Genomic DNA, 26,343 nt, shown 5'->3' with positions numbered 1-26,343 from the left:
TACAGGACTAGTAAAGGGTTAGTACTACTCTAATACAGGACTAGTAAAGGGTTAGTACTACTCTAATACAGGACTAGTAAAGGGTTAGTACTACTCTAATACAGGACTAGTAAAGGGTTAGGGTTAGTACTACTCTAATACAGGACTAGTAAAGGGTTAGTACTACTCTAATACAGGACTAGTAAAGGGTTAGGGTTAGTACTACTCTAATACAGGACAAGTAAAGGGTTAGTACTACTCTAATACAGGACTAGTAAAGGGTTAGTACTACTCTAATACAGGACTAGTAAAGGGTTAGTACTACTCTAATACAGGACTAGTAAAGGGTTAGTACTACTCTAATACAGGACTAGTAAAGGGTTAGTACTACTCTAATACAGGACTAGTAAAGGGTTAGGGTTAGTACTACTCTAATACAGGACTGGTAAAGGGTTAGTACTACTCTAATACAGGACTAGTAAAGGGTTAGTACTACTCTAATACAGGACTAGTAAAGGGTTAGTACTACTCTAATACAGGACTAGTAAAGGGTTAGTACTACTCTAATACAGGACTAGTAAAGGGTTAGTACTACTCTAATACAGGACTAGTAAAGGGTTAGTACTACTCTAATACAGGACTAGTAAAGGGTTAGTACTACTCTAATACAGGACTAGTAAAGGGTTAGTACTACTCTAATACAGGACTAGTAAAGGGTTAGGGTACTACTCTAATACAGGACTAGTAAAGGGTTAGTACTACTCTAATACAGGACTAGTAAAGGGTTAGTACTACTCTAATACAGGACTAGTAAAGGGTTAGTACTACTCTAATACAGGACTAGTAAAGGGTTAGTACTACTCTAATACAGGACTAGTAAAGGGTTAGTACTACTCTAATACAGGACTAGTAAAGGGTTAGTACTACTCTAATACAGGACTAGTAAAGGGTTAGTACTACTCTAATACAGGACTAGTAAAGGGTTAGTACTACTCTAATACAGGACTAGTAAAGGGTTAGTACTACTCTAATACAGGACTAGTAAAGGGTTAGTACTACTCTAATACAGGACTAGTAAAGGGTTAGGGTTAGTACTACTCTAATACAGGACTAGTAAAGGGTTAGGGTTAGTACTACTCTAATACAGGACTAGTAAAGGGTTAGTACTACTCTAATACAGGACTAGTAAAGGGTTAGTACTACTCTAATACAGGACTAGTAAAGGGTTAGTACTACTCTAATACAGGACTAGTAAAGGGTTAGTACTACTCTAATACAGGACTAGTAAAGGGTTAGTACTACTCTAATACAGGACTAGTAAAGGGTTAGTACTACTCTAATACAGGACTAGTAAAGGGTTAGTACTACTCTAATACAGGACTAGTAAAGGGTTAGGGTTAGTACTACTCTAATACAGGACTAGTAAAGGGTTAGTACTACTCTAATACAGGACTAGTAAAGGGTTAGTACTACTCTAATACAGGACTAGTAAAGGGTTAGTACTACTCTAATACAGGACTAGTAAAGGGTTAGTACTACTCTAATACAGGACTAGTAAAGGGTTAGTACTACTCTAATACAGGACTAGTAAAGGGTTAGTACTACTCTAATACAGGACTAATAAAGGGTTAGTACTACTCTAATACAGGACTAGTAAAGGGTTAGTACTACTCTAATACAGGACTAGTAAAGGGTTAGTACTACTCTAATACAGGACTAGTAAGGGTTAGTACTACTCTAATACAGGACTAGTAAAGGGTTAGTACTACTCTAATACAGGACTAGTAAAGGGTTAGTACTACTCTAATACAGGACTAGTAAAGGGTTAGTACTACTCTAATACAGGACTAGTAAAGGGTTAGTACTACTCTAATACAGGACTAGTAAAGGGTTAGTACTACTCTAATACAGGACTAGTAAAGGGTTAGTACTACTCTAATACAGGACTAGTAAAGGGTTAGTACTACTCTAATACAGGACTAGTAAAGGGTTAGGGTTAGTACTACTCTAATACAGGACTAGTAAAGGGTTAGTACTACTCTAATACAGGACTAGTAAAGGGTTAGGGTTAGTACTACTCTAATACAGGACTAGTAAAGGGTTAGTACTACTCTAATACAGGACTAGTAAAGGGTTAGTACTACTCTAATACAGGACTAGTAAAGGGTTAGTACTACTCTAATACAGGACTAGTAAAGGGTTAGTACTACTCTAATACAGGACTAGTAAAGGGTTAGTACTACTCTAATACAGGACTAGTAAAGGGTTAGGGTTAGTACTACTCTAATACAGGACTAGTAAAGGGTTAGTACTACTCTAATACAGGACTAGTAAAGGGTTAGGGTTAGTACTACTCTAATACAGGACTAGTAAAGGGTTAGTACTACTCTAATACAGGACTAGTAAAGGGTTAGTACTACTCTAATACAGGACTAGTAAAGGGTTAGTACTACTCTAATACAGGACTAGTAAAGGGTTAGTACTACTCTAATACAGGACTAGTAAAGGGTTAGGGTTAGTACTACTCTAATACAGGACTAGTAAAGGGTTAGTACTACTCTAATACAGGACTAGTAAAGGGTTAGGGTTAGTACTACTCTAATACAGGACTAGTAAAGGGTTAGTACTACTCTAATACAGGACTAGTAAAGGGTTAGTACTACTCTAATACAGGACTAGTAAAGGGTTAGTACTACTCTAATACAGGACTAGTAAAGGGTTAGGGTTAGTACTACTCTAATACAGGACTAGTAAAGGGTTAGTACTACTCTAATACAGGACTAGTAAAGGGTTAGTACTACTCTAATACAGGACTAGTAAAGGGTTAGTACTACTCTAATACAGGACTAGTAAAGGGTTAGTACTACTCTAATACAGGACTAGTAAAGGGTTAGTACTACTCTAATACAGGACTAGTAAAGGGTTAGTACTACTCTAATACAGGACTAGTAAAGGGTTAGTACTACTCTAATACAGGACTAGTAAAGGGTTAGTACTACTCTAATACAGGACTAGTAAAGGGTTAGTACTACTCTAATACAGGACTAGTAAAGGGTTAGTACTACTCTAATACAGGACTAGTAAAGGGTTAGTACTACTCTAATACAGGACTAGTAAAGGGTTAGTACTACTCTAATACAGGTTAGTACTACTCTAATACAGGACTAGTAAAGGGTTAGTACTACTCTAATACAGGACTAGTAAAGGGTTAGTACTACTCTAATACAGGACTAGTAAAGGGTTAGTACTACTCTAATACAGGACTAGTAAAGGGTTAGTACTACTCTAATACAGGACTAGTAAAGGGTTAGTACTACTCTAATACAGGACTAGTAAAGGGTTAGGGTTAGTACTACTCTAATACAGGACTAGTAAAGGGTTAGGGTTAGTACTACTCTAATACAGGACTAGTAAAGGGTTAGTACTACTCTAATACAGGACTAGTAAAGGGTTAGTACTACTCTAATACAGGACTAGTAAAGGGTTAGTACTACTCTAATACAGGACTAGTAAAGGGTTAGTACTACTCTAATACAGGACAAGTAAAGGGTTAGTACTACTCTAATACAGGACTAGTAAAGGGTTAGGGTTAGTACTACTCTAATACAGGACTAGTAAAGGGTTAGGGTTACTACTCTAATACAGGACTAGTAAAGGGTTAGTACTACTCTAATACAGGACTAGTAAAGGGTTAGTACTACTCTAATACAGGACTAGTAAAGGGTTAGTACTACTCTAATACAGGACTAGTAAAGGGTTAGTACTACTCTAATACAGGACTAGTAAAGGGTTAGTACTACTCTAATACAGGACTAGTAAAGGGTTAGTACTACTCTAATACAGGACTAGTAAAGGGTTAGGGTTAGTACTACTCTAATACAGGACTAGTAAAGGGTTAGTACTACTCTAATACAGGACTAGTAAAGGGTTAGGGTTAGTACTACTCTAATACAGGACTAGTAAAGGGTTAGTACTACTCTAATACAGGACTAGTAAAGGGTTAGTACTACTCTAATACAGGACTAGTAAAGGGTTAGTACTACTCTAATACAGGACTAGTAAAGGGTTAGTACTACTCTAATACAGGACTAGTAAAGGGTTAGTACTACTCTAATACAGGACTAGTAAAGGGTTAGTACTACTCTAATACAGGACTAGTAAAGGGTTAGGGTTAGTACTACTCTAATACAGGACTAGTAAAGGGTTAGTACTACTCTAATACAGGACTAGTAAAGGGTTAGTACTACTCTAATACAGGACTAGTAAAGGGTTAGGGTTAGTACTACTCTAATACAGGACTAGTAAAGGGTTAGTACTACTCTAATACAGGACTAGTAAAGGGTTAGTACTACTCTAATACAGGACTAGTAAAGGGTTAGTACTACTCTAATACAGGACTAGTAAAGGGTTAGTACTACTCTAATACAGGACTAGTAAAGGGTTAGTACTACTCTAATACAGGACTAGTAAAGGGTTAGTACTACTCTAATACAGGACTAGTAAAGGGTTAGTACTACTCTAATACAGGACTAGTAAAGGGTTAGTACTACTCTAATACAGGACTAGTAAAGGGTTAGTACTACTCTAATACAGGACTAGTAAAGGGTTAGTACTACTCTAATACAGGACTAGTAAAGGGTTAGTACTACTCTAATACAGGACTAGTAAAGGGTTAGGGTTAGTAGTACTCTAATACAGGACTAGTAAAGGGTTAGTACTACTCTAATACAGGACTAGTAAAGGGTTAGTACTACTGTAATACAGGACTAGTAAAGGGTTAGTACTACTCTAATACAGGACTAGTAAAGGGTTAGTACTACTCTAATACAGGACTAGTAAAGGGTTAGTACTACTCTAATACAGGACTAGTAAAGGGTTAGTACTACTCTAATACAGGACTAGTAAAGGGTTAGTACTACTCTAATACAGGACTAGTAAAGGGTTAGTACTACTCTAATACAGGACTAGTAAAGGGTTAGTACTACTCTAATACAGGACTAGTAAAGGGTTAGTACTACTCTAATACAGGACTAGTAAAGGGTTAGTACTACTCTAATACAGGACTAGTAAAGGGTTAGTACTACTCTAATACAGGACTAGTAAAGGGTTAGTACTACTCTAATACAGGACTAGTAAAGGGTTAGTACTACTCTAATACAGGACTAGTAAAGGGTTAGGGTTAGTACTACTCTAATACAGGACTAGTAAAGGGTTAGTACTACTCTAATACAGGACTAGTAAAGGGTTAGTACTACTCTAATACAGGACTAGTAAAGGGTTAGTACTACTCTAATACAGGACTAGTAAAGGGTTAGTACTACTCTAATACAGGACTAGTAAAGGGTTAGTACTACTCTAATACAGGACTAGTAAAGGGTTAGTACTACTCTAATACAGGACTAGTAAAGGGTTAGTACTACTCTAATACAGGACTAGTAAAGGGTTAGTACTACTCTAATACAGGACTAGTAAAGGGTTAGTACTACTCTAATACAGGACTAGTAAAGGGTTAGTACTACTCTAATACAGGACTAGTAAAGGGTTAGGGTTAGTACTACTCTAATACAGGACTAGTAAAGGGTTAGTACTACTCTAATACAGGACTAGTAAAGGGTTAGGGTTAGTACTACTCTAATACAGGACTAGTAAAGGGTTAGTACTACTCTAATACAGGACTAGTAAAGGGTTAGGGTTAGTACTACTCTAATACAGGACTAGTAAAGGGTTAGTACTACTCTAATACAGGACTAGTAAAGGGTTAGTACTACTCTAATACAGGACTAGTAAAGGGTTAGTACTACTCTAATACAGGACTAGTAAAGGGTTAGTACTACTCTAATACAGGACTAGTAAAGGGTTAGGGTTAGTACTACTCTAATACAGGACTAGTAAAGGGTTAGTACTACTCTAATACAGGACTAGTAAAGGGTTAGTACTACTCTAATACAGGACTAGTAAAGGGTTAGTACTACTCTAATACAGGACTAGTAAAGGGTTAGGGTTAGTACTACTCTAATACAGGACTAGTAATTAGGGTTAGTACTACTCTAATACAGGACTAGTAAAGGGTTAGTACTACTCTAATACAGGACTAGTAAAGGGTTAGTACTACTCTAATACAGGACTAGTAAAGGGTTAGTACTACTCTAATACAGGACTAGTAAAGGGTTAGTACTACTCTAATACAGGACTAGTAAAGGGTTAGTACTACTCTAATACAGGACTAGTAAAGGGTTAGTACTACTCTAATACAGGACTAGTAAAGGGTTAGTACTACTCTAATACAGGACTAGTAAAGGGTTAGTACTAATACAGGACTAGTAAAGGGTTAGTACTACTCTAATACAGGACTAGTAAAGGGTTAGGGTTAGTACTACTCTAATACAGGACTAGTAAAGGGTTAGTACTACTCTAATACAGGACTAGTAAAGGGTTAGTACTACTCTAATACAGGACTAGTAAAGGGTTAGGGTTAGTACTACTCTAATACAGGACTAGTAAAGGGTTGGGGTTAGTACTACTCTAATCTAATACAGGACTAGTAAAGGGTTAGTACTACTCTAATACAGGACTAGTAAAGGGTTAGTACTACTCTAATACAGGACTAGTAAAGGGGGTTAGTACTACTCTAATACAGGACTAGTAAAGGGTTAGTACTACTCTAATACAGGACTAGTAAAGGGGGTTAGTACTACTCTAATACAGGACTAGTAAAGGGTTAGTACTACTCTAATACAGGACTAGTAAAGGGTTAGTACTACTCTAATACAGGACTAGTAAAGGGTTAGTAAATACAGGACTAGTAAAGGGTTAGTACTACTCTAATACAGGACTAGTAAAGGGTTAGTACTACTCTAATACAGGACTAGTAAAGGGGGTTAGTACTACTCTAATACAGGACTAGTAAAGGGTTAGTACTACTCTAATACAGGACTAGTAAAGGGTTAGTACTACTCTAATACAGGACTAGTAAAGGGGGTTAGTACTACTCTAATACAGGACTAGTAAAGGGTTAGGGTTAGTACTACTCTAATACAGGACTAGTAAAGGGTTAGGTTAGTACTCTAATACAGGACTAGTAAAGGGTTAGTACTACTCTAATACAGGACTAGTAAAGGGTTAGTACTACTCTAATACAGGACTAGTAAAGGGTTAGTACTACTCTAATACAGGACTAGTAAAGGGTTAGTACTACTCTAATACAGGACTAGTAAAGGGTTAGTACTACTCTAATACAGGACTAGTAAAGGGTTAGTACTACTCTAATACAGGACTAGTAAAGGGTTAGTACTACTCTAATACAGGACTAGTAAAGGGTTAGTACTACTCTAATACAGGACTAGTAAAGGGTTAGTACTACTCTAATACAGGACTAGTAAAGGGTTAGTACTACTCTAATACAGGACTAGTAAAGGGTTAGTACTACTCTAATACAGGACTAGTAAAGGGTTAGTACTACTCTAATACAGGACTAGTAAAGGGTTAGTACTACTCTAATACAGGACTAGTAAAGGGTTAGTACTACTCTAATACAGGACTAGTAAAGGGTTAGTACTACTCTAATACAGGACTAGTAAAGGGTTAGGGTTAGTACTACTCTAATACAGGACTAGTAAAGGGTTAGTACTACTCTAATACAGGACTAGTAAAGGGTTAGTACTACTCTAATACAGGACTAGTAAAGGGTTAGTACTACTCTAATACAGGACTAGTAAAGGGTTAGTACTACTCTAATACAGGACTAGTAAAGGGTTAGTACTACTCTAATACAGGACTAGTAAAGGGTTAGTACTACTCTAATACAGGACTAGTAAAGGGTTAGTACTACTCTAATACAGGACTAGTAAAGGGTTAGTACTACTCTAATACAGGACTAGTAAAGGGTTAGTACTACTCTAATACAGGACTAGTAAAGGGTTAGTACTACTCTAATACAGGACTAGTAAAGGGTTAGTACTACTCTAATACAGGACTAGTAAAGGGTTAGTACTACTCTAATACAGGACTAGTAAAGGGTTAGTACTACTCTAATACAGGACTAGTAAAGGGTTAGTACTACTCTAATACAGGACTAGTAAAGGGTTAGTACTACTCTAATACAGGACTAGTAAAGGGTTAGTACTACTCTAATACAGGACTAGTAAAGGGTTAGTACTACTCTAATACAGGACTAGTAAAGGGTTAGGTTAGTACTACTCTAATACAGGACTAGTAAAGGGTTAGTACTACTCTAATACAGGACTAGTAAAGGGTTAGTACTACTCTAATACAGGACTAGTAAAGGGTTAGGGTTAGTACTACTCTAATACAGGACTAGTAAAGGGTTAGTACTACTCTAATACAGGACTAGTAAAGGGTTAGTACTACTCTAATACAGGACTAGGGTAAAGGGTTAGTACTACTCTAATACAGGACTAGTAAAGGGTTAGTACTACTCTAATACAGGACTAGTAAAGGGTTAGTACTACTCTAATACAGGACTAGTAAAGGGTTAGTACTACTCTAATACAGGACTAGTAAAGGGTTAGTACTACTCTAATACAGGACTAGTAAAGGGTTAGTACTACTCTAATACAGGACTAGTAAAGGGTTAGTACTACTCTAATACAGGACTAGTAAAGGGTTAGTACTACTCTAATACAGGACTAGTAAAGGGTTAGTACTACTCTAATACAGGACTAGTAAAGGGTTAGGTTAGTACTCTAATACAGGACTAGTAAAGGGTTAGTACTACTCTAATACAGGACTAGTAAAGGGTTAGTACTACTCTAATACAGGACTAGTAAAGGGTTAGTACTACTCTAATACAGGACTAGTAAAGGGTTAGTACTACTCTAATACAGGACTAGTAAAGGGTTAGTACTACTCTAATACAGGACTAGTAAAGGGTTAGTAAAGGGTTAGTACTACTCTAATACAGGACTAGTAAAGGGTTAGTACTACTCTAATACAGGACTAGTAAAGGGTTAGTACTACTCTAATACAGGACTAGTAAAGGGTTAGTACTACTCTAATACAGGACTAGTAAAGGGGGTTAGTACTACTCTAATACAGGACTAGTAAAGGGTTAGTACTACTCTAATACAGGACTAGTAAAGGGTTAGTACTACTCTAATACAGGACTAGTAAAGGGTTAGTACTACTCTAATACAGGACTAGTAAAGGGTTAGTACTACTCTAATACAGGACTAGTAAAGGGTTAGTACTACTCTAATACAGGACTAGTAAAGGGTTAGTACTACTCTAATACAGGACTAGTAAAGGGTTAGTACTACTCTAATACAGGACTAGTAAAGGGTTAGTACTACTCTAATACAGGACTAGTAAAGGGTTAGTACTACTGTAATACAGGACTAGTAAAGGGTTAGTACTACTCTAATACAGGACTAGTAAAGGGTTAGTACTACTCTAATACAGGACTAGTAAAGGGTTAGTACTACTCTAATACAGGACTAGTAAAGGGTTAGTACTACTCTAATACAGGACTAGTAAAGGGTTAGGGTTAGTACTACTCTAATACAGGACTAGTAAAGGGTTAGTACTACTCTAATACAGGACTAGTAAAGGGTTAGTACTACTCTAATACAGGACTAGTAAAGGGTTAGTACTACTCTAATACAGGACTAGTAAAGGGTTAGTACTACTCTAATACAGGACTAGGGTAAAGGGTTAGTACTACTCTAATACAGGACTAGTAAAGGGTTAGTACTACTCTAATACAGGACTAGTAAAGGGTTAGTACTACTCTAATACAGGACTAGTAAAGGGTTAGTACTACTCTAATACAGGACTAGTAAAGGGTTAGTACTACTCTAATACAGGACTAGTAAAGGGTTAGTACTACTCTAATACAGGACTAGTAAAGGGGGTTAGTACTACTCTAATACAGGACTAGTAAAGGGTTAGTACTACTCTAATACAGGACTAGTAAAGGGTTAGTACTACTCTAATACAGGACTAGTAAAGGGTTAGTACTACTCTAATACAGGACTAGTAAAGGGTTAGTACTACTCTAATACAGGACTAGTAAAGGGTTAGTACTACTCTAATACAGGACTAGTAAAGGGTTAGTACTACTCTAATACAGGACTAGTAAAGGGTTAGTACTACTCTAATACAGGACTAGTAAAGGGTTAGTACTACTCTAATACAGGACTAGTAAAGGGTTAGTACTACTCTAATACAGGACTAGTAAAGGGTTAGTACTACTCTAATACAGGACTAGTAAAGGGGGTTAGTACTACTCTAATACAGGACTAGTAAAGGGTTAGTACTACTCTAATACAGGACTAGTAAAGGGTTAGTACTACTCTAATACAGGACTAGTAAAGGGTTAGTACTACTCTAATACAGGACTAGTAAAGGGTTAGTACTACTCTAATACAGGACTAGTAAAGGGTTAGTACTACTCTAATACAGGACTAGTAAAGGGTTAGGGTTAGTACTACTCTAATACAGGACTAGTAAAGGGTTAGTACTACTCTAATACAGGACTAGTAAAGGGTTAGTACTACTCTAATACAGGACTAGTAAAGGGTTAGTACTACTCTAATACAGGACTAGTAAAGGGTTAGTACTACTCTAATACAGGACTAGTAAAGGGTTAGTACTACTCTAATACAGGACTAGTAAAGGGTTAGTACTACTCTAATACAGGACTAGTAAAGGGTTAGTACTACTCTAATACAGGACTAGTAAAGGGTTAGTACTACTCTAATACAGGACTAGTAAAGGGTTAGTACTACTCTAATACAGGACTAGTAAAGGGTTAGTACTACTCTAATACAGGACTAGTAAAAGTACTACTCTAATACAGGACTAGTAAAGGGTTAGTACTACTCTAATACAGGACTAGTAAAGGGGGTTAGTACTACTCTAATACAGGACTAGTAAAGGGTTAGTACTACTCTAATACAGGACTAGTAAAGGGTTAGTACTACTCTAATACAGGACTAGTAAAGGGTTAGTACTACTCTAATACAGGACTAGTAAAGGGTTAGTACTACTCTAATACAGGACTAGTAAAGGGTTAGTACTACTCTAATACAGGACTAGTAAAGGGTTAGTACTACTCTAATACAGGACTAGTAAAGGGTTAGTACTACTCTAATACAGGACTAGTAAAGGGTTAGTACTACTCTAATACAGGACTAGTAAAGGGTTAGTACTACTCTAATACAGGACTAGTAAAGGGTTAGTACTACTCTAATACAGGACTAGTAAAGGGTTAGTACTACTCTAATACAGGACTAGTAAAGGGTTAGTACTACTCTAATACAGGACTAGTAAAGGGTTAGTACTACTCTAATACAGGACTAGTAAAGGGTTAGTACTACTCTAATACAGGACTAGTAAAGGGTTAGTACTACTCTAATACAGGACTAGTAAAGGGTTAGTACTACTCTAATACAGGACTAGTAAAGGGTTAGTACTACTCTAATACAGGACTAGTAAAGGGTTAGTACTACTCTAATACAGGACTAGTAAAGGGTTAGTACTACTCTAATACAGGACTAGTAAAGGGTTAGGGTTAGTACTACAGGACTAATACAGGACTAGTAAAGGGTTAGTACTACTCTAATACAGGACTAGTAAAGGGTTAGTACTACTCTAATACAGGACTAGTAAAGGGTTAGTACTACTCTAATACAGGACTAGTAAAGGGTTAGTACTACTCTAATACAGGACTAGTAAAGGGTTAGTACTACTCTAATACAGGACTAGTAAAGGGTTAGTACTACTCTAATACAGGACTAGTAAAGGGTTAGTACTACTCTAATACAGGACTAGTAAAGGGTTAGTACTACTCTAATACAGGACTAGTAAAGGGTTAGTACTACTCTAATACAGGACTAGTAAAGGGTTAGGGTTAGTACTACTCTAATACAGGACTAGTAAAGGGTTAGTACTACTCTAATACAGGACTAGTAAAGGGTTAGTACTACTCTAATACAGGACTAGTAAAGGGTTAGTACTACTCTAATACAGGACTAGTAAAGGGTTAGTACTACTCTAATACAGGACTAGTAAAGGGTTAGTACTCTAATACAGGACTAGTAAAGGGTTAGTAATACAGGACTAGTAAAGGGTTAGTACTACTCTAATACAGGACTAGTAAAGGGTTAGTACTACTCTAATACAGGACTAGTAAAGGGTTAGTACTACTCTAATACAGGACTAGTAAAGGGTTAGTACTACTCTAATACAGGACTAGTAAAGGGTTAGTACTACTCTAATACAGGACTAGTAAAGGGTTAGTACTACTCTAATACAGGACTAGTAAAGGGTTAGTACTACTCTAATACAGGACTAGTAAAGGGTTAGTACTACTCTAATACAGGACTAGTAAAGGGTTAGTACTACTCTAATACAGGACTAGTAAAGGGTTAGTACTACTCTAATACAGGACTAGTAAAGGGTTAGTACTACTCTAATACAGGACTAGTAAAGGGTTAGTACTACTCTAATACAGGACTAGTAAAGGGTTAGTACTACTCTAATACAGGACTAGTAAAGGGTTAGTACTACTCTAATACAGGACTAGTAAAGGGTTAGTACTACTCTAATACAGGACTAGTAAAGGGTTAGTACTACTCTAATACAGGACTAGTAAAGGGTTAGTACTACTCTAATACAGGACTAGTAAAGGGTTAGTACTACTCTAATACAGGACTAGTAAAGGGTTAGTACTACTCTAATACAGGACTAGTAAAGGGTTAGTACTACTCTAATACAGGACTAGTAAAGGGTTAGGGTTAGTACTACTCTAATACAGGACTAGTAAAGGGTTAGTACTACTCTAATACAGGACTAGTAAAGGGTTAGTACTACTCTAATACAGGACTAGTAAAGGGTTAGTACTACTACAGGACTAATACAGGACTAGTAAAGGGTTAGTACTACTCTAATACAGGACTAGTAAAGGGTTAGTACTACTCTAATACAGGACTAGTAAAGGGTTAGTACTACTCTAATACAGGACTAGTAAAGTTAGTACTACTCTAATACAGGTTAGGGTTAGTACTACTCTAATACAGGACTAGTAAAGGGTTAGTACTACTCTAATACAGGACTAGTAAAGGGTTAGTACTACTCTAATACAGGACTAGTAAAGGGTTAGTACTACTCTAATACAGGACTAGTAAAGGGTTAGTACTACTCTAATACAGGACTAGTAAAGGGTTAGTACTACTCTAATACAGGACTAGTAAAGGGTTAGTACTACTCTAATACAGGACTAGTAAAGGGTTACAGGACTAATAAAGGGTTAGTACTACTCTAATACAGGACTAGTAAAGGGTTAGTACTACTCTAATACAGGACTAGTAAAGGGTTAGGGTTAGTACTACTCTAATACAGGACTAGTAAAGGGTTAGTACTACTCTAATACAGGACTAGTAAAGGGTTAGTACTACTCTAATACAGGACTAGTAAAGGGTTAGTACTACTCTAATACAGGACTAGTAAAGGGTTAGTACTACTCTAATACAGGACTAGTAAAAGGGTTAGTACTACTCTAATACAGGACTAGTAAAGGGTTAGTACTACTCTAATACAGGACTAGTAAAGGGTTAGGGTTACTACTCTAATACAGGACTAGTAAAGGGTTAGGGGTTAGTACTACTCTAATACAGGACTAGTAAAGGGTTAGGGTTAGTACTACTCTAATACAGGACTAGTAAAGGGTTAGTACTACTCTAATACAGGACTAGTAAAGGGGGTTAGTACTACTCTAATACAGGACTAGTAAAGGGTTAGTACTACTCTAATACAGGACTAGTAAAGGGTTAGTACTACTCTAATACAGGACTAGTAAAGGGTTAGTACTACTCTAATACAGGACTAGTAAAGGGTTAGTACTACTCTAATACAGGACTAGTAAAGGGTTAGTACTACTCTAATACAGGACTAGTAAAGGGTTAGTACTACTCTAATACAGGACTAGTAAAGGGTTAGTACTACTCTAATACAGGACTAGTAAAGGGTTAGTACTACTCTAATACAGGACTAGTAAAGGGTTAGTACTACTCTAATACAGGACTAGTAAAGGGTTAGTACTACTCTAATACAGGACTAGTAAAGGGTAATAGGACTAGTAAAGTTAGTACTACTCTAATACAGGACTAGTAAAGGGTTAGTACTACTCTAATACAGGACTAGTAAAGGGTTAGTACTACTCTAATACAGGACTAGTAAAGGGTTAGTACTACTCTAATACAGGACTAGTAAAGGGTTAGTACTACTCTAATACAGGACTAGTAAAGGGTTAGTACTACTCTAATACAGGACTAGTAAAGGGTTAGTACTACTCTAATACAGGACTAGTAAGGGTTAGTACTACTCTAATACAGGTTAAAGGGTTAGTACTACTCTAATACAGGACTAGTAAAGGGTTAGTACTACTCTAATACAGGACTAGTAAAGGGTTAGTACTACTCTAATACAGGACTAGTAAAGGGTTAGTACTACTCTAATACAGGACTAGTAAAGGGTTAGTACTACTCTAATACAGGACTAGTAAAGGGTTAGTACTACTCTAATACAGGACTAGTAAAGGGTTAGTACTACTCTAATACAGGACTAGTAAAGGGTTAGTACTACTCTAATACAGGACTAGTAAAGGGTTAGTACTACTCTAATACAGGACTAGTAAAGGGTTAGTACTACTCTAATACAGGACTAGTAAAGGGTTAGGGTTAGTACTACTCTAATACAGGACTAGTAACGGCCCCAGAGCATTAGTTTTTTTTTAAATGTTGATATATTTTGGGGGAATCCAGCACCCTCAGCACCCCTACTTCCCAAGGCTGTGGTATTGTTTCCCTCTTTTTCCCTGTCCCTTACTGGGCTCGAACCAAGGATCTTCTGTCTCACAAACACATGTGACTGCCCGTTTGACATCATAGTCAATTACACTAAAGAAAACGTAACGCTTGGAAAACATGATTGGAGACATTTCAAGCAGTGAGGTTAGGAAGCCAACTCCTGTACTAAAGTAGGAGCAGTCAGTAGAAACAGAACAACAACACAGTCCAACTCCTCTGACTCATAGGAACCAGAGTGCTGAGTGGGCAGGATGGCGTCAAATATTGCGGTAAAAAGAGAAAATAACCAGCCGCAAATTGAGTCACTTCTGCCTTCTGCCCAACTCAACATATGACATCAACTGCTCTGATATTTCTGAGACTCATTCATGTCTGGACAACAGACAGTTTTTTTTAAGCACCTTAGATTTGGGGATTTGGGGATTCGAAAAAAGTGGAGGCCAAAAATGTATGTACCAATTGTTTGTTATATATTTTTCTTAAAGTCCAAATTGGCACCAATTCCAGATTGCCCCATTAAATGTTTCACGTCCACCAGAGCAAAGCAGACTTTTAACACACTATGTCTTGTTAGTTCTGTTGACATCAACATTTTTAATGAATCATCAAATGAACTGGGTTTGGATGAAGGAATTCAACCATGTCATGCCTGTTTGGGGTTCATTAGTAAAGTACACAATCATTCCAATGTCAAGTTTTCTGTTACATTTCCTATAGCATCATTCATAACTACAAAAATCTCTGAAACTGGAAACACTTATCTCCCTCACTAGCTTTAAGCACCAACTGTCAGAGCAGCTCACAGATTACTGCACCTGTACATAGCCCACCTATAATTTAGCCCAAACAACTACCTCTTTCCCTACTGTATTTAATTAATTAATTTATTTTGCTCCTTTGCACCCCATTATTTTTATTTCTACTTTGCACATTCTTCCATTGCAAAACTACCATTCCAGTGTTTTACTTGCTACATTGTATTTACTTTGCCACCATGGCCTTTTTTGCCTTTACCTCCCTTTTCAGCTCATTTGCTCACATTGTATATAGACTTGTTTATACTGTATTATTGACTGTATGTTTGTTTTACTCCATGTGTAACTCTGTGTCGTATCTGTCGAACTGCTTTGCTTTATCTTGGCCAGGTCGCAATTGTAAATGAGAACTTGTTCTCAACTTACCTACCTGGTTAAATAAAGGTGTTCTCAACTTGCCTACCTGGTTAAATAAAGGTGTTCTCAACTTGCCTACCTGGTTAAATAAAGGTGTTCTCAACTAGCCTACCTAGTTAAATAAAGGTGAAATAAATAAATAAAATAAAAATAACGCATTGTTACAACTTCAAACAGACACGATCACAACACACTAAAAGACATTACGCAGTTTGAGTTTATCATACACAAAAAGCAACAACTTTGGATTGGATGCAGAATTATCTTAAAATGGAATCTAGCCCACAGTAGGACCAGTTAGTGAACAGGGATTAACTGAGGTAAATAACAGTAAGGTAAGATAAGCTAGTCCACAGTACTTACTCGCTGTGATAGGTTCCTCCTCTATGGGTTGAGGCTGCTCCTGTCCCTGGGCCACCAGGTAGAGAGTTGAGACCAGAGACAACAACGGCAACAACTGGGGAGCCATGGTGTTATGGTATCCTGGGGAGTTAGATGAAGCTGTTAGCTCGAAACAGAGACAGAGAGAGAGACACAGAGACAGAGACAGAGAGAGAGAGAGAGAGAGAGAGACAGAGAGAGAGAGAGAGCGAGAGAGAGAGACAGAGAGAGAGACAGAGACAGAGAGAGAGACACGGAGACAGAGAGAGACACAGAGACAGCTGTATTACCAGTAGCTATCCTCTGTGGTCTGAGTCAGTTTGCTGTTGAATGAGAGAAAGGAAGGGTTCTGTATTTAGGCAGTGGAATGTTTAACCAGCCAGTTAAGTCCACACCCTCTTCCTGGCAGTAACAGCAGTAAGAGCTGAGTACTCAGTCAGCAGGGCTTTAATATAGATGACTGAGTACTGGGCATTGGGTGGGTGGTTATTATGCCAGTCAGCAGGGCTTTAATATAGATGACTGGGCATTGGGTGGATGGGTATTGTGTGGGTGTGTGTATTGTGTGGGTGTGTATTTTGTGGGTGTGTGTATTTTGTGTGTGTAGGGGTTTTCAAAGGTGTGGATGTTTCTATGTGAACCTAAATCACATTGTATTTGTCACATGCACCGAATACAACAGACTTTACCATCACGGACTGACTGACTAGCCCTTCCCAACGATGCAGAGTCTAAATATATATAAATATTGACACACCCTACATTCACCAATGCTGTTCTTCATGTTCTACTGTAGGTGACAGGCCAACATGTGTGGACTAAAACAACAGAAAACTGGCTGTATCACAAAGCATGATCAAATTCATTAGCCAGCGACAGTAATTGAGAAACATTGACAAATAGTTTGAACGATTTTTTGGGTGTCAAATTAACTAGTTATCAACCTTTCATAAGCAGCTAGCTAATATCTAGCTGGTAGCATGCTAGCTAGTTAGATCCCAAATCTTTCTAAACTAATATCTGACTAACTCAGAAATATGAAGTAATTTCTGAATGAAAGTTAACTATAAATAATAATGATAATAATAAATAATAATAATAATAAATGAATAAATTCAAATATACAGTTGAAGTCGGAAGTTTACATAAACTTAGGTTGGAGTCATTAAAACTCGTTTTTTCAACAAATTTCTTGTTATTAACTATAGTTTTGGCAAGTCAGTTAGGACATCTATTTTGTGCATGACACAAGTCATTTTTCCAACAATTGTTTACAGACAGCTTATTTCAATTATAATTGTCGCGCCCTGACCTTAGAGATCCTTTTTATGTCTCTATTTTGGTTCTGTCAGGGCGTGACTTGGGGTGGGCATGTTTTTTTTGTGATCTATGTTTTCTATTTCTGTGTGTTTGGCCGGGTGTGGTTCCCAATCAGAGGCAGCTGTCTATCGTTGTCTCTGATTGAGAACCATACTTAGGTAGCCTTTTCCCACCTGTGTCTTGTGGGTAGTTATTTTCTGTTTAGTGTTTATGCACCTTACATGACTGTTTAGTGTTTATGCACCTTACAGGACTGTTTAGTGTTTATGCACCTTACATGACTGTTTAGTGTTTATGCACCTTACAGGACTGTTTAGTGTTTATGCACCTTACAGGACTGTTTAGTGTTTATGCACCTTACAGGACTGTTTAGTGTTTATGCACTTTACAGGACTGTTTAGTGTTTATGCACCTTACAGGACTGTTTAGTGTTTATGCACTTTACAGGACTGTTTAGTGTTTCGTTTATTCAAGTTGTTGTTGTGTTTTAGTGTTCAGTCAAATACAAATCATGAACAACGCTGTGCTTTGGTCCACACCTCCTTCCAACAGCTGTTACAATAATTCACTTAATATTCAATGTATCACAATTCCAGTGGGTCAGTAGTTTACATACACTAAGTTGACTGTTTACATACACTAAGTTCACTGTGCCTTTAAACAGCTTGTAAAATTCCAGAAAATTGTGTCATGGCTTTAGAAGCTTCTGATAGGCTAATTGACATAATTTGAGTCAATTGGAGGTGTACCTGTGGATGTATTTCAAGGCCTACTTTCAAACTCAGTGCCTCTTTGCTTGACATCATGGGAAAATCAAAAGAAATCAGCCAAGAAAAATTGTAGACCTCCACACGTCTGGTTCATCCATGGGAGCAATTTCCAAATGCCTGAATGTATCACGTTCATCTGTACAAACAATAGTACGCAAGTATAAACACCATGGGACCACGCAGCCGTCTTACCGCTCAGGAAGGAGACGCGTTCTGTCTCCGAGAGATCAACGTACTTTGGTGCGAAAAGTGCAAATTAATCCCAGAACAACAGCAAAGGACCTTGTGAAGATGCTGGAGGAAACAGGCACAAAAGTATCTATATCCACAGTAAAACGAGTCCTATATCGTCATAACCTGAAAGGCCGCTCAGCAAGGAAGAAGCCACTGCTCCAAAACCACCATAAAAAAGCCAGACTACGGTTTGCAACTGCACATGGGGACAAAGATTATACTTTTTAGATAAATGTCCGCTGGTCTGATGATACAAAAATAGAACTGTTTGACCATAATGACCATCATTATGTTTGGAGGAAAAAGGGGGAGGCTTGCAAGCCCAAGAACACCATCCCAACCGTGAAGCAAGGGGGTGGCAGCATCATGTTGTGGGGGTGTTTTTCTGCAGGAGGGTCTGGTGCACTTCACAAAATAGATGGCATCATGAGGGAGGAAAATGATGTGGACATATTGAAGCAACATCTCACGACATCAGTCAGGAAGTTAAAGCTTGGTCGCAAATGGGTCTTCCAAATGAACAATGACCCCAAGCATACTTCCAAAGTTGTGACAAAATTGAAGGACAACAAAGTCAAGGTATGGGAGTGGCCATCACAAAGCCCTGACCTCAATCTTATAGAAAATATGTGGGCAGAACTGAAAAAGTATGTGCGAGCAAGGAGGCCTACAAACCTGACTCAGTTACACCAGCTCTGTCAGGAGGAATGGGCCAAAATTCACCCAACTTATTGTGGGAAGCTTGTGGAAGGCTAACCAAAATGTTTGACCCAAGTTAAACAATTTAAAGGCAATGCTACCAAATTGAGTGTATGTATGTAAAGGACTAGACTCTTCTGGCTTCCATATGCAGACAACTACGGACCAGATCCTTGGGCTGAACAGAGGTGTACTGTTCCAGGTAATAGAGCCTATCCTGGTGGCTGCTTGTCTTATCTTCTATTCCATGCTCAAATGCACGCATAAATGGCCTAAAGTTTAGAGGTTCACCGACAAACATAGGTATCTCCCTAACTGGGAGTGTGGCCTGTTTGTGCTGTAGTACAAGGAGGTCAGCAATTTCATTCTGCCTTTGCATAACAGTAGAGAGGTTATCATGGCTGGTATTATGGCTGATACCCGCAGTGTTGATTCTGTGTTGATTGCTAGACCTTGATGTTGGCTGCTGAAGGGTGTGGTTTATGACTGTTTTCTGAATAGGTTTTGATGGCTTTGTGGTCGGTTGTTGTAAAACTTTGTAGTGGGGTCTTTGGAACTGCACCTAATGCAGCAAACTCAACAGGTGATGGTTCAGGTTCCTTATAGACCTCGGGTTCCTGGTTCTCAAAATAAGAGTTCATTCCATCTTCTTGGCTTAGAAAATGGACTGCCACAGAATGGGATTGAGAAGTTGACTCAACACTCTCCAGAACCTTCAGTTTGGCATTATATGCTGCTATGTCCGTTTCCAGTGTAATTTTTTCCATCCTAACATTCAGTTGAGCTTTCTGTTGTTCCAGTTGAGCTTTCTGTTGTTCCAGTTGAGCTTTCTCCAGTTCCAATGCATGCTTGTCCTGTAATGATGCTTGGCAAGCTAGTAGAGCTGCTCGTTCTGCCTCAGCTTTTAGGCGTGCAGAGGACACTGAGGAAGCAGTTTTAGAAGACTTTGTTTTACTTGATGTTTTTGACACGTTGGAAATGCTGTCGTGTGGTTCAATGAGCGTTTGTGGCTCGGTTTCAGCTTTTTTCCATATTTCCACCTCTTTCAGGAAATGTTCATAAGTTCTCATTCTTGGTTGATAATAGTTAATGCTCTCCTGTTCGTGTTCCTCCTCTGTGACCAGCTCTAGCACAGAATTATGAGCATTCTTAAAGTCATTGAGAACAGCATGGAATGCTTCAAGACTCTCATCCACAGTTTCAATGTTTCCTCCATCAACAAGAAGGGCTTTTATTTCATTCATTTTGCGTGTACACACTCCAAGTTTGCCTCTCCGGGCTGCATAGAGTGAATTTAGATGCTCCTCTGCCCTCTCCAGTGGAGTCTTATTTGGGATTTCATCCTCCATCATTCACTTTTAGTTCACTCAATTTACAATGATACAGTTGTTGGTTTTTGATTGTTAAACGTAATGCCCCTTTAGACCTCCTTTAATGCTTTAAAACACAGTCCTCCATTTCAGCATATTGACCCATTTGAATTGAACATGTGCAAGTTCGGCATTTTAGATGCGTTTTAAACATTTCATCCCATTATAAGTTGTCCCTTTAATGAAGCTTAAACACGCAGTATCTTCAGATCCTTAGATTGCATTCGTTGCGTTGATGCATTGCATTTCCACGTTAGGCCAAATATTAGACATACGATTAGGCTACATTGTGCGTAGGATCTCAGTGTTTCCCAAACTTAAACTTCTTAATTGTTTTCACAACGCTGTGTTTTGAATTCCATTCCCAAGTTTATCAAACATTCCAATTAAAAGCACATTTGCGCTTCCATAATATGCATGATCAAATGATCGCATTGAACAGGGCAGCTCATTCATTCGCAGTGGTTACTCACGGCTGGCGAATTCTAGGAGTTCAAATCCTTCAAAGCGAGCTGTCCTTAGGATCCGGATGCAATTACAAATAGAACAATATCCAGCGTGTGTCTGAACCGGAGATTTCCTTCCGATAGAAATCCTTCACGGAGTTTTTTTAACTTGAATGTAGTGGCTTCCTTTCGTCTTTACTGCTACACCCCTCGTATCTGCCTTCAGAGATCTAAATCTATATCTTCCTTCAATGTGCAGGATAGTGGGGTGCTTTCTTTGACATTTCTGACAGGTCATCCTTCTTTTACATTCTTTGCTTAAGTGTCCTCTCATCAAACAGCCAAAACAAAGGCCTTTTGATCTCAGAAACTCAACCTTGGCTTCGTGTGGCTGTGCCTTCACCTGTTGGCAGTCGACCAGGAAATGCTCACCAGCAAAATACACATGAGATACTGGGAGCATCAGAAGGGTAGGTGCCTGGTTTCTTGACTTTGAATGTCAAATCAAATCAAATCAAATTTTATTTGTCACATACACATGTTATTGGTCACATGGTTAGCAGATGTTAATGCGAGTGTAGCGAAATGCTTGTGCTTCTAGTTCCGACAATGCAGTAATAACCAACAAGTAATCTAGCTAACAATTCCAAAACTACTGTCTTATACACAGTGTAAGGGGATAAAGAATATGTACATAAAGATATATGAATGAGTGATGGTACAGAGCAGCATAGGCAAGATACAGTAGATGGTATCGAGTACAGTATATACATATGAGATGAGTATGTAAACAAAGTGGCATAGTTAAAGTGGCTAGTGATACATGTATTACATAACGATGCAGTCGATGATATAGAGTACAGTATATACGTATACATATGACATGAATAATGTAGGGAACATTATATTAGGTAGCATTGTTTAAAGAGGCTAGTGATATATTTTACATCATTTCCCATCAATTCCCATTATTAAAGTGGCTAGAGTTGAGTCAGTGTGTTGGCAGCAGCCACTCAATGTTAGTGGTGCCTGTTTAACAGTCTGGTGGCCTTGAGATAGAAGCTGCTTTTCAGTCTCTCGGTCCCAGCTTTGATGCATCTGTACTGACCTCGCCTTCTGGATGATAGCGGGGTGAACAGGCAGTGGCTCGGGTGGTTGTTGTCTTTGATGATCTTTATGGCCTTCCTGTGACATCGGGTGGTGTAGGTGTCCTGGAGGGCAGGTAGTTTGCCCCCGGTGATGCGTTGTGCAGACCTCACTACCCTCTGGAGAGCCTTACGGTTGTGGGCGGAGCAGTTGCCGTACCAGGCGGTGATACAGCCCGACAGGATGCTCTCGATTGTGCATCTGTAGAAGTTTGTGAGTGCTTTTGGTGACAAGCCAAATTTCTTCAGCCTCCTGAGGTTGAAGAGGCGCTGTTGCGCCTTCTTCACAATGCTGTCTGTGTGGGTGGACCAATTCAGTTTGTCTGTGATGTGTACGCCAAGGAACTTAAAACTTACTACCCTCTCCACTACTGTTCCCTCGTTGTGGATAGGGGGGTGTTCCCTCTGCTGTTTCCTGAAGTCCACAATCATCTCCTTAGTTTTGTTGATGTTGAGTGTGAGGTTATTTTCCTGACACCACACTCCGAGGGCCCTCACCTCCTCCCTGTAGGCCGTCTCGTCGTTGTTGGTAATCAAGCCTACCACTGTTGTGTCGTCCGCAAACTTGATGATTGAGTTGGGGGCGTGCGTGGCCACGCAGTCATGGGTGAACAGGGAGTACAGGAGAGGGCTCAGAAAGCACCCTTGTGGGGCCCCAGTGTTGAGGATCAGCGGGGTGGAGATGTTGTTGCCTACCCTCACCACCTGGGGGCGGCCCGTCAGGAAGTCCAGTACCCAGTTGCACAGGGCGGGGTCGAGACCCAGGGTCTCGAGCTTGATGACGAGCTTGGAGGGCACTATGGTGTTAAATGCCGAGCTGTAGTCGATGAACAGCATTCTCACATAGGTATTCCTCTTGTCCAGATGGGTTAGGGCAGTGTGCAGTGTGGTTGAGATTGCATCGTCTGTGGACCTATTTGGGCGGTAAGCAAATTGGAGTGGGTCTAGGGTGTCAGGTAGGGTGGAGGTGATATGGTCCTTGACTAGTCTCTCAAAGCACTTCATGATGACGGAAGTGAGTGCTACGGGGCGGTAGTCGTTTAGCTCAGTTACCTTAGCTTTCTTGGGAACAGGAACAATGGTGGCCCTCTTGAAGCATGTGGGAACAACAGACTGGGATAGGGATTGATTGAATATGTCCGTAAACACACCAGCCAGCTGGTCTGCGCATGTTCTGAGGGCGCGGCTGGGGATGCCACCTGGGCCTGCAGCCTTGCGAGGGTTGACAAGTTTAAATGTTTTCCTCACGTCGGCTGCAGTGAAGGAGAGTCCGCATGTTTTAGTTGCGGGCAGTATCAGTGGCACTGTATTGTCCTCAAAGCGGGCAAAAAAGTTATTTAGTCTGCCTGGGAGCAAGACATCCTGGTCCGTGACGGTGCTGGTTTTCTTTTTGTAATCCGTGATTGACTGTAGACCCTGCCACATACCTCTTGTGTCTGAGCCGTTGAATTGAGATTCTACTTTGTCTCTATACTGACGCTTAGCTTGTTTGATTGCCTTGCGGAGGGAATAGTTACACTGTTTCTATTTGGTCATGTTTCCAGTCGCCTTGCCCTGATTAAAAGCAGTGGTTCGCGCTTTCAGTTTCACGCGAATGCTGGCATCAATCCATGGTTTCTGGTTTGGGAATGTTTTAATCATTGCTATGGGAACGACATCTACAACACACGTTCTAATGAACTCGCACACCGAATCAGCGTATTCGTCAATGTTGTTGTCTGACGCAATACAGAACATATCCCAGTCCACGTGATGGAAGCAGTCTTGGAGTGTGGAATCAGATTGGTCGGACCAGCGTTGAACAGACCTCAGCGCGGGAGCTTCTTGTTTTAGTTTCTGTCTGTAGGCAGGGATCAACAAAATGGATTCGTGGTCAGCTTTTCTGAAAGGAGGGCGGGGCAGGGCCTTATATGCATCGCGGTAGTTGGAATCGCAATGATCCAAGGTTTTTCCAGCCCTGGTTGAGCAAACGATATGCTGATCAAATTTAGGGAGTCTTGTTTTCAGATTAGCCTTGTTAAAATCCCCAGCTACAATGAATGCAGCCTCCGGATATATGGATTCCAGTTTGCAAAGAGTCAAATAAAGTTCGTTCAGAGCCATCGATGTGTCTGCTTGTGGGGGAATATACACGGCTGTGATTATAAACGAAGAGAATTCCCTTGGTAGATAATGTGGTCTACATTTGATTGTGAGGAATTCTAAATCAGGTGAACAGAAGGACTTGAGTTCCTGTATGTTGTTGTGGCCACACCACGTCACGTTAACCATAAAGCATAACGCCCCCGCCCCTCTTCTTACCAGAAAGATGTTTGTTTCTGTCGGCACGATCCATGGAGAAACCAGCTGGCTGCACAGTCTCCGATAGCGTCTCTCCAGTGAGCCATGTTTCCGTGAAGCAAAGAACGTTACAGTCTCTGATGTCCCTCTGGAATGCTACCCTTGCTCGGATTTCATCAACCTTGTTGTCAAGAGACTGGACATTGGCGAGGAGAATGCTAGGGAGTGGTGCACGATGTGCCCGTCTCCGGAGTCTGACCAGAAGACCACTTCGTTTTCCGCTTTTTCAAGTCGTTTTTCGGGGTCGCCGGGTGGGATCCATTCCATTGTCCATTGGTGAAAGGCAGAACACAGGATCCGCTTCGCGAAAGTCATATTCTTGGTCGTACTGATGGTGAGTTGACGCTGCTCCTATGTTCAGTAGTTCTTCTCGACTGTATGTAATGAAACCTAAGATGACCTGGGGTACTAATGTAAGAAATAACACGTAAAAAAACAAAAAACTGCATAGTTTCCTAGGAACGCGAAGCGAGGCGGCCATCTCATCTCTGTCGGCGTCGGAAGTAGGAATGTTTGTTCTTTTAGAGGTTTTTCCGAGTCACAATCTGCCACTACAGCTACTGCAGTGGCAAAGCTGCTTCCCCTACTCTTGGATTTGAACTGCTGTTTAAAGTCAGCTTCTGTTTTGGTTTTAAAAAACTGCTATGTACTGCTAGGTACTGCTATAGGATCCCCCTTTGCTCCTAACGTTGCTAATTTGTATGTGGGTTACATGGAGAAACAGTCTATTTTCAATCCTCTCAAAAATGTTTTCTTGCCTCACATCGTTATTTGGAAACAGTATATTGATGATATTTTTGTTCTATGGAGGAGTGATGCAAAACAGCTCCAGGCGTTCCATGCTTTTCTTAACTCCTGTTCTGAGCATCTGAGATTTACTATGCAATCTGATACACGTCAAATCAGTTTTCTTGATCTTCTGATCTTGTGTGAAGATAATGTTCTATACACTGATCTTTACAGGAAGCCTACTGATCGTAACAGTTTGTTGAGGGCTGATAGTTGTCACCCACTTCCCTTGAAAAATAGTTTGCCCTACAGCCAATTCTGTCGACTCAAAATAATCTGCAAAAAACGATCCAACAGAAATATGGCTGAGATGCAAAGAAAGTTCAAGGAGACAAGAATGATCAGATTAATATTGCCATTGAGAAAATTAACAACAAAACGAGACATCAGTCTCGCAAAAAGATGCATTCTTGCGTTCTAACTACCCACTCTTCAAAGTGCTCTGAACACAAATTAATAACTTGTTTACAAACATTGGCACATCCTAAAAGTCCGATGATAGTCTCGGTAATGTTTTTCCCAAAATTCCCTAATATATGCATATATTATTATTGGGGCAGAAATCTAAAGTTTCTAAAACCGTTTAAATGATGTCTGGTAAACTCTCAGGGCAGCCTTTCTCCCACCCCAAGAACAAGGTGTATTGACGCCCCTACTGGATGGAAATTACAAATGTAATGGCTGTGCTCAATGCACTTATAAATGTAGATCCTTCAAACACCCACAAACAGGAAATCGATCCCAATAAAAGGTGTTATTACGTGCTCCACTAAGGCAGTTATTTATCTTATAACTTGTCCTTGTGGAAAAAATGATGTTTTAAAACAAAGGGCAAATTAAAAGTACGTATTTCAGCATTTGAAGCACCATTAG

At 39.3% G+C, this 26,343-nt stretch overlaps 2 protein-coding genes across 5 annotated transcripts in view; both read right to left on the bottom strand.

Moving 5' to 3' along the window:
• si:busm1-57f23.1 (uncharacterized protein LOC368621 homolog) overlaps positions 1-21,429 on the bottom strand; it is a 28,444-nt gene extending 7,015 nt beyond the window's left edge. The window contains exons 1-2 of one of the 3 annotated variants that reach the window (XM_052524887.1): positions 21,224-21,429; positions 16,340-16,477 (exon numbers count right to left, since the gene is read on the bottom strand). In XM_052524887.1, coding sequence (XP_052380847.1) covers positions 16,340-16,445 — 106 coding nt within the window. In that variant the 5' untranslated portion in view covers positions 16,446-16,477; positions 21,224-21,429. Of the gene's footprint in view, positions 1-16,339; positions 16,478-16,647; positions 16,803-21,223 lie in introns of those variants that run through there. The other 2 variants (XM_052524886.1, XM_052524885.1) reach the window with 2 other exon arrangements.
• Positions 16,970-21,216, bottom strand: LOC127931631 (uncharacterized). 2 transcript variants are annotated; one of them, XM_052524884.1, is made up of 2 exons: positions 18,006-21,216; positions 16,970-17,949 (listed from the first exon to the last, which is right to left on the bottom strand). In XM_052524884.1, exon 1 carries the CDS (start codon positions 20,730-20,732, stop codon positions 19,827-19,829), a length of 906 nt encoding a protein of 301 aa, XP_052380844.1. In that variant the 5' UTR covers positions 20,733-21,216; the 3' UTR covers positions 16,970-17,949; positions 18,006-19,826. The 2 variants fall into 2 exon arrangements, with proteins under 2 accessions (XP_052380844.1, XP_052380843.1); XM_052524883.1 differs by having other exon boundaries at positions 16,970-18,033; positions 18,090-21,216.
• Positions 21,430-26,343: the final 4,914 nt, after the last annotated feature.

The sequence above is a fragment of the Oncorhynchus keta genome, chromosome 9 (genome assembly GCF_023373465.1).
Source record: "Oncorhynchus keta strain PuntledgeMale-10-30-2019 chromosome 9, Oket_V2, whole genome shotgun sequence".
Lineage (NCBI taxonomy): Eukaryota > Metazoa > Chordata > Actinopteri > Salmoniformes > Salmonidae > Oncorhynchus > Oncorhynchus keta.
The sequence above is the reverse complement of the archived record's forward strand: the minus strand, read 5'-3'. Positions and strand labels throughout refer to the sequence as shown.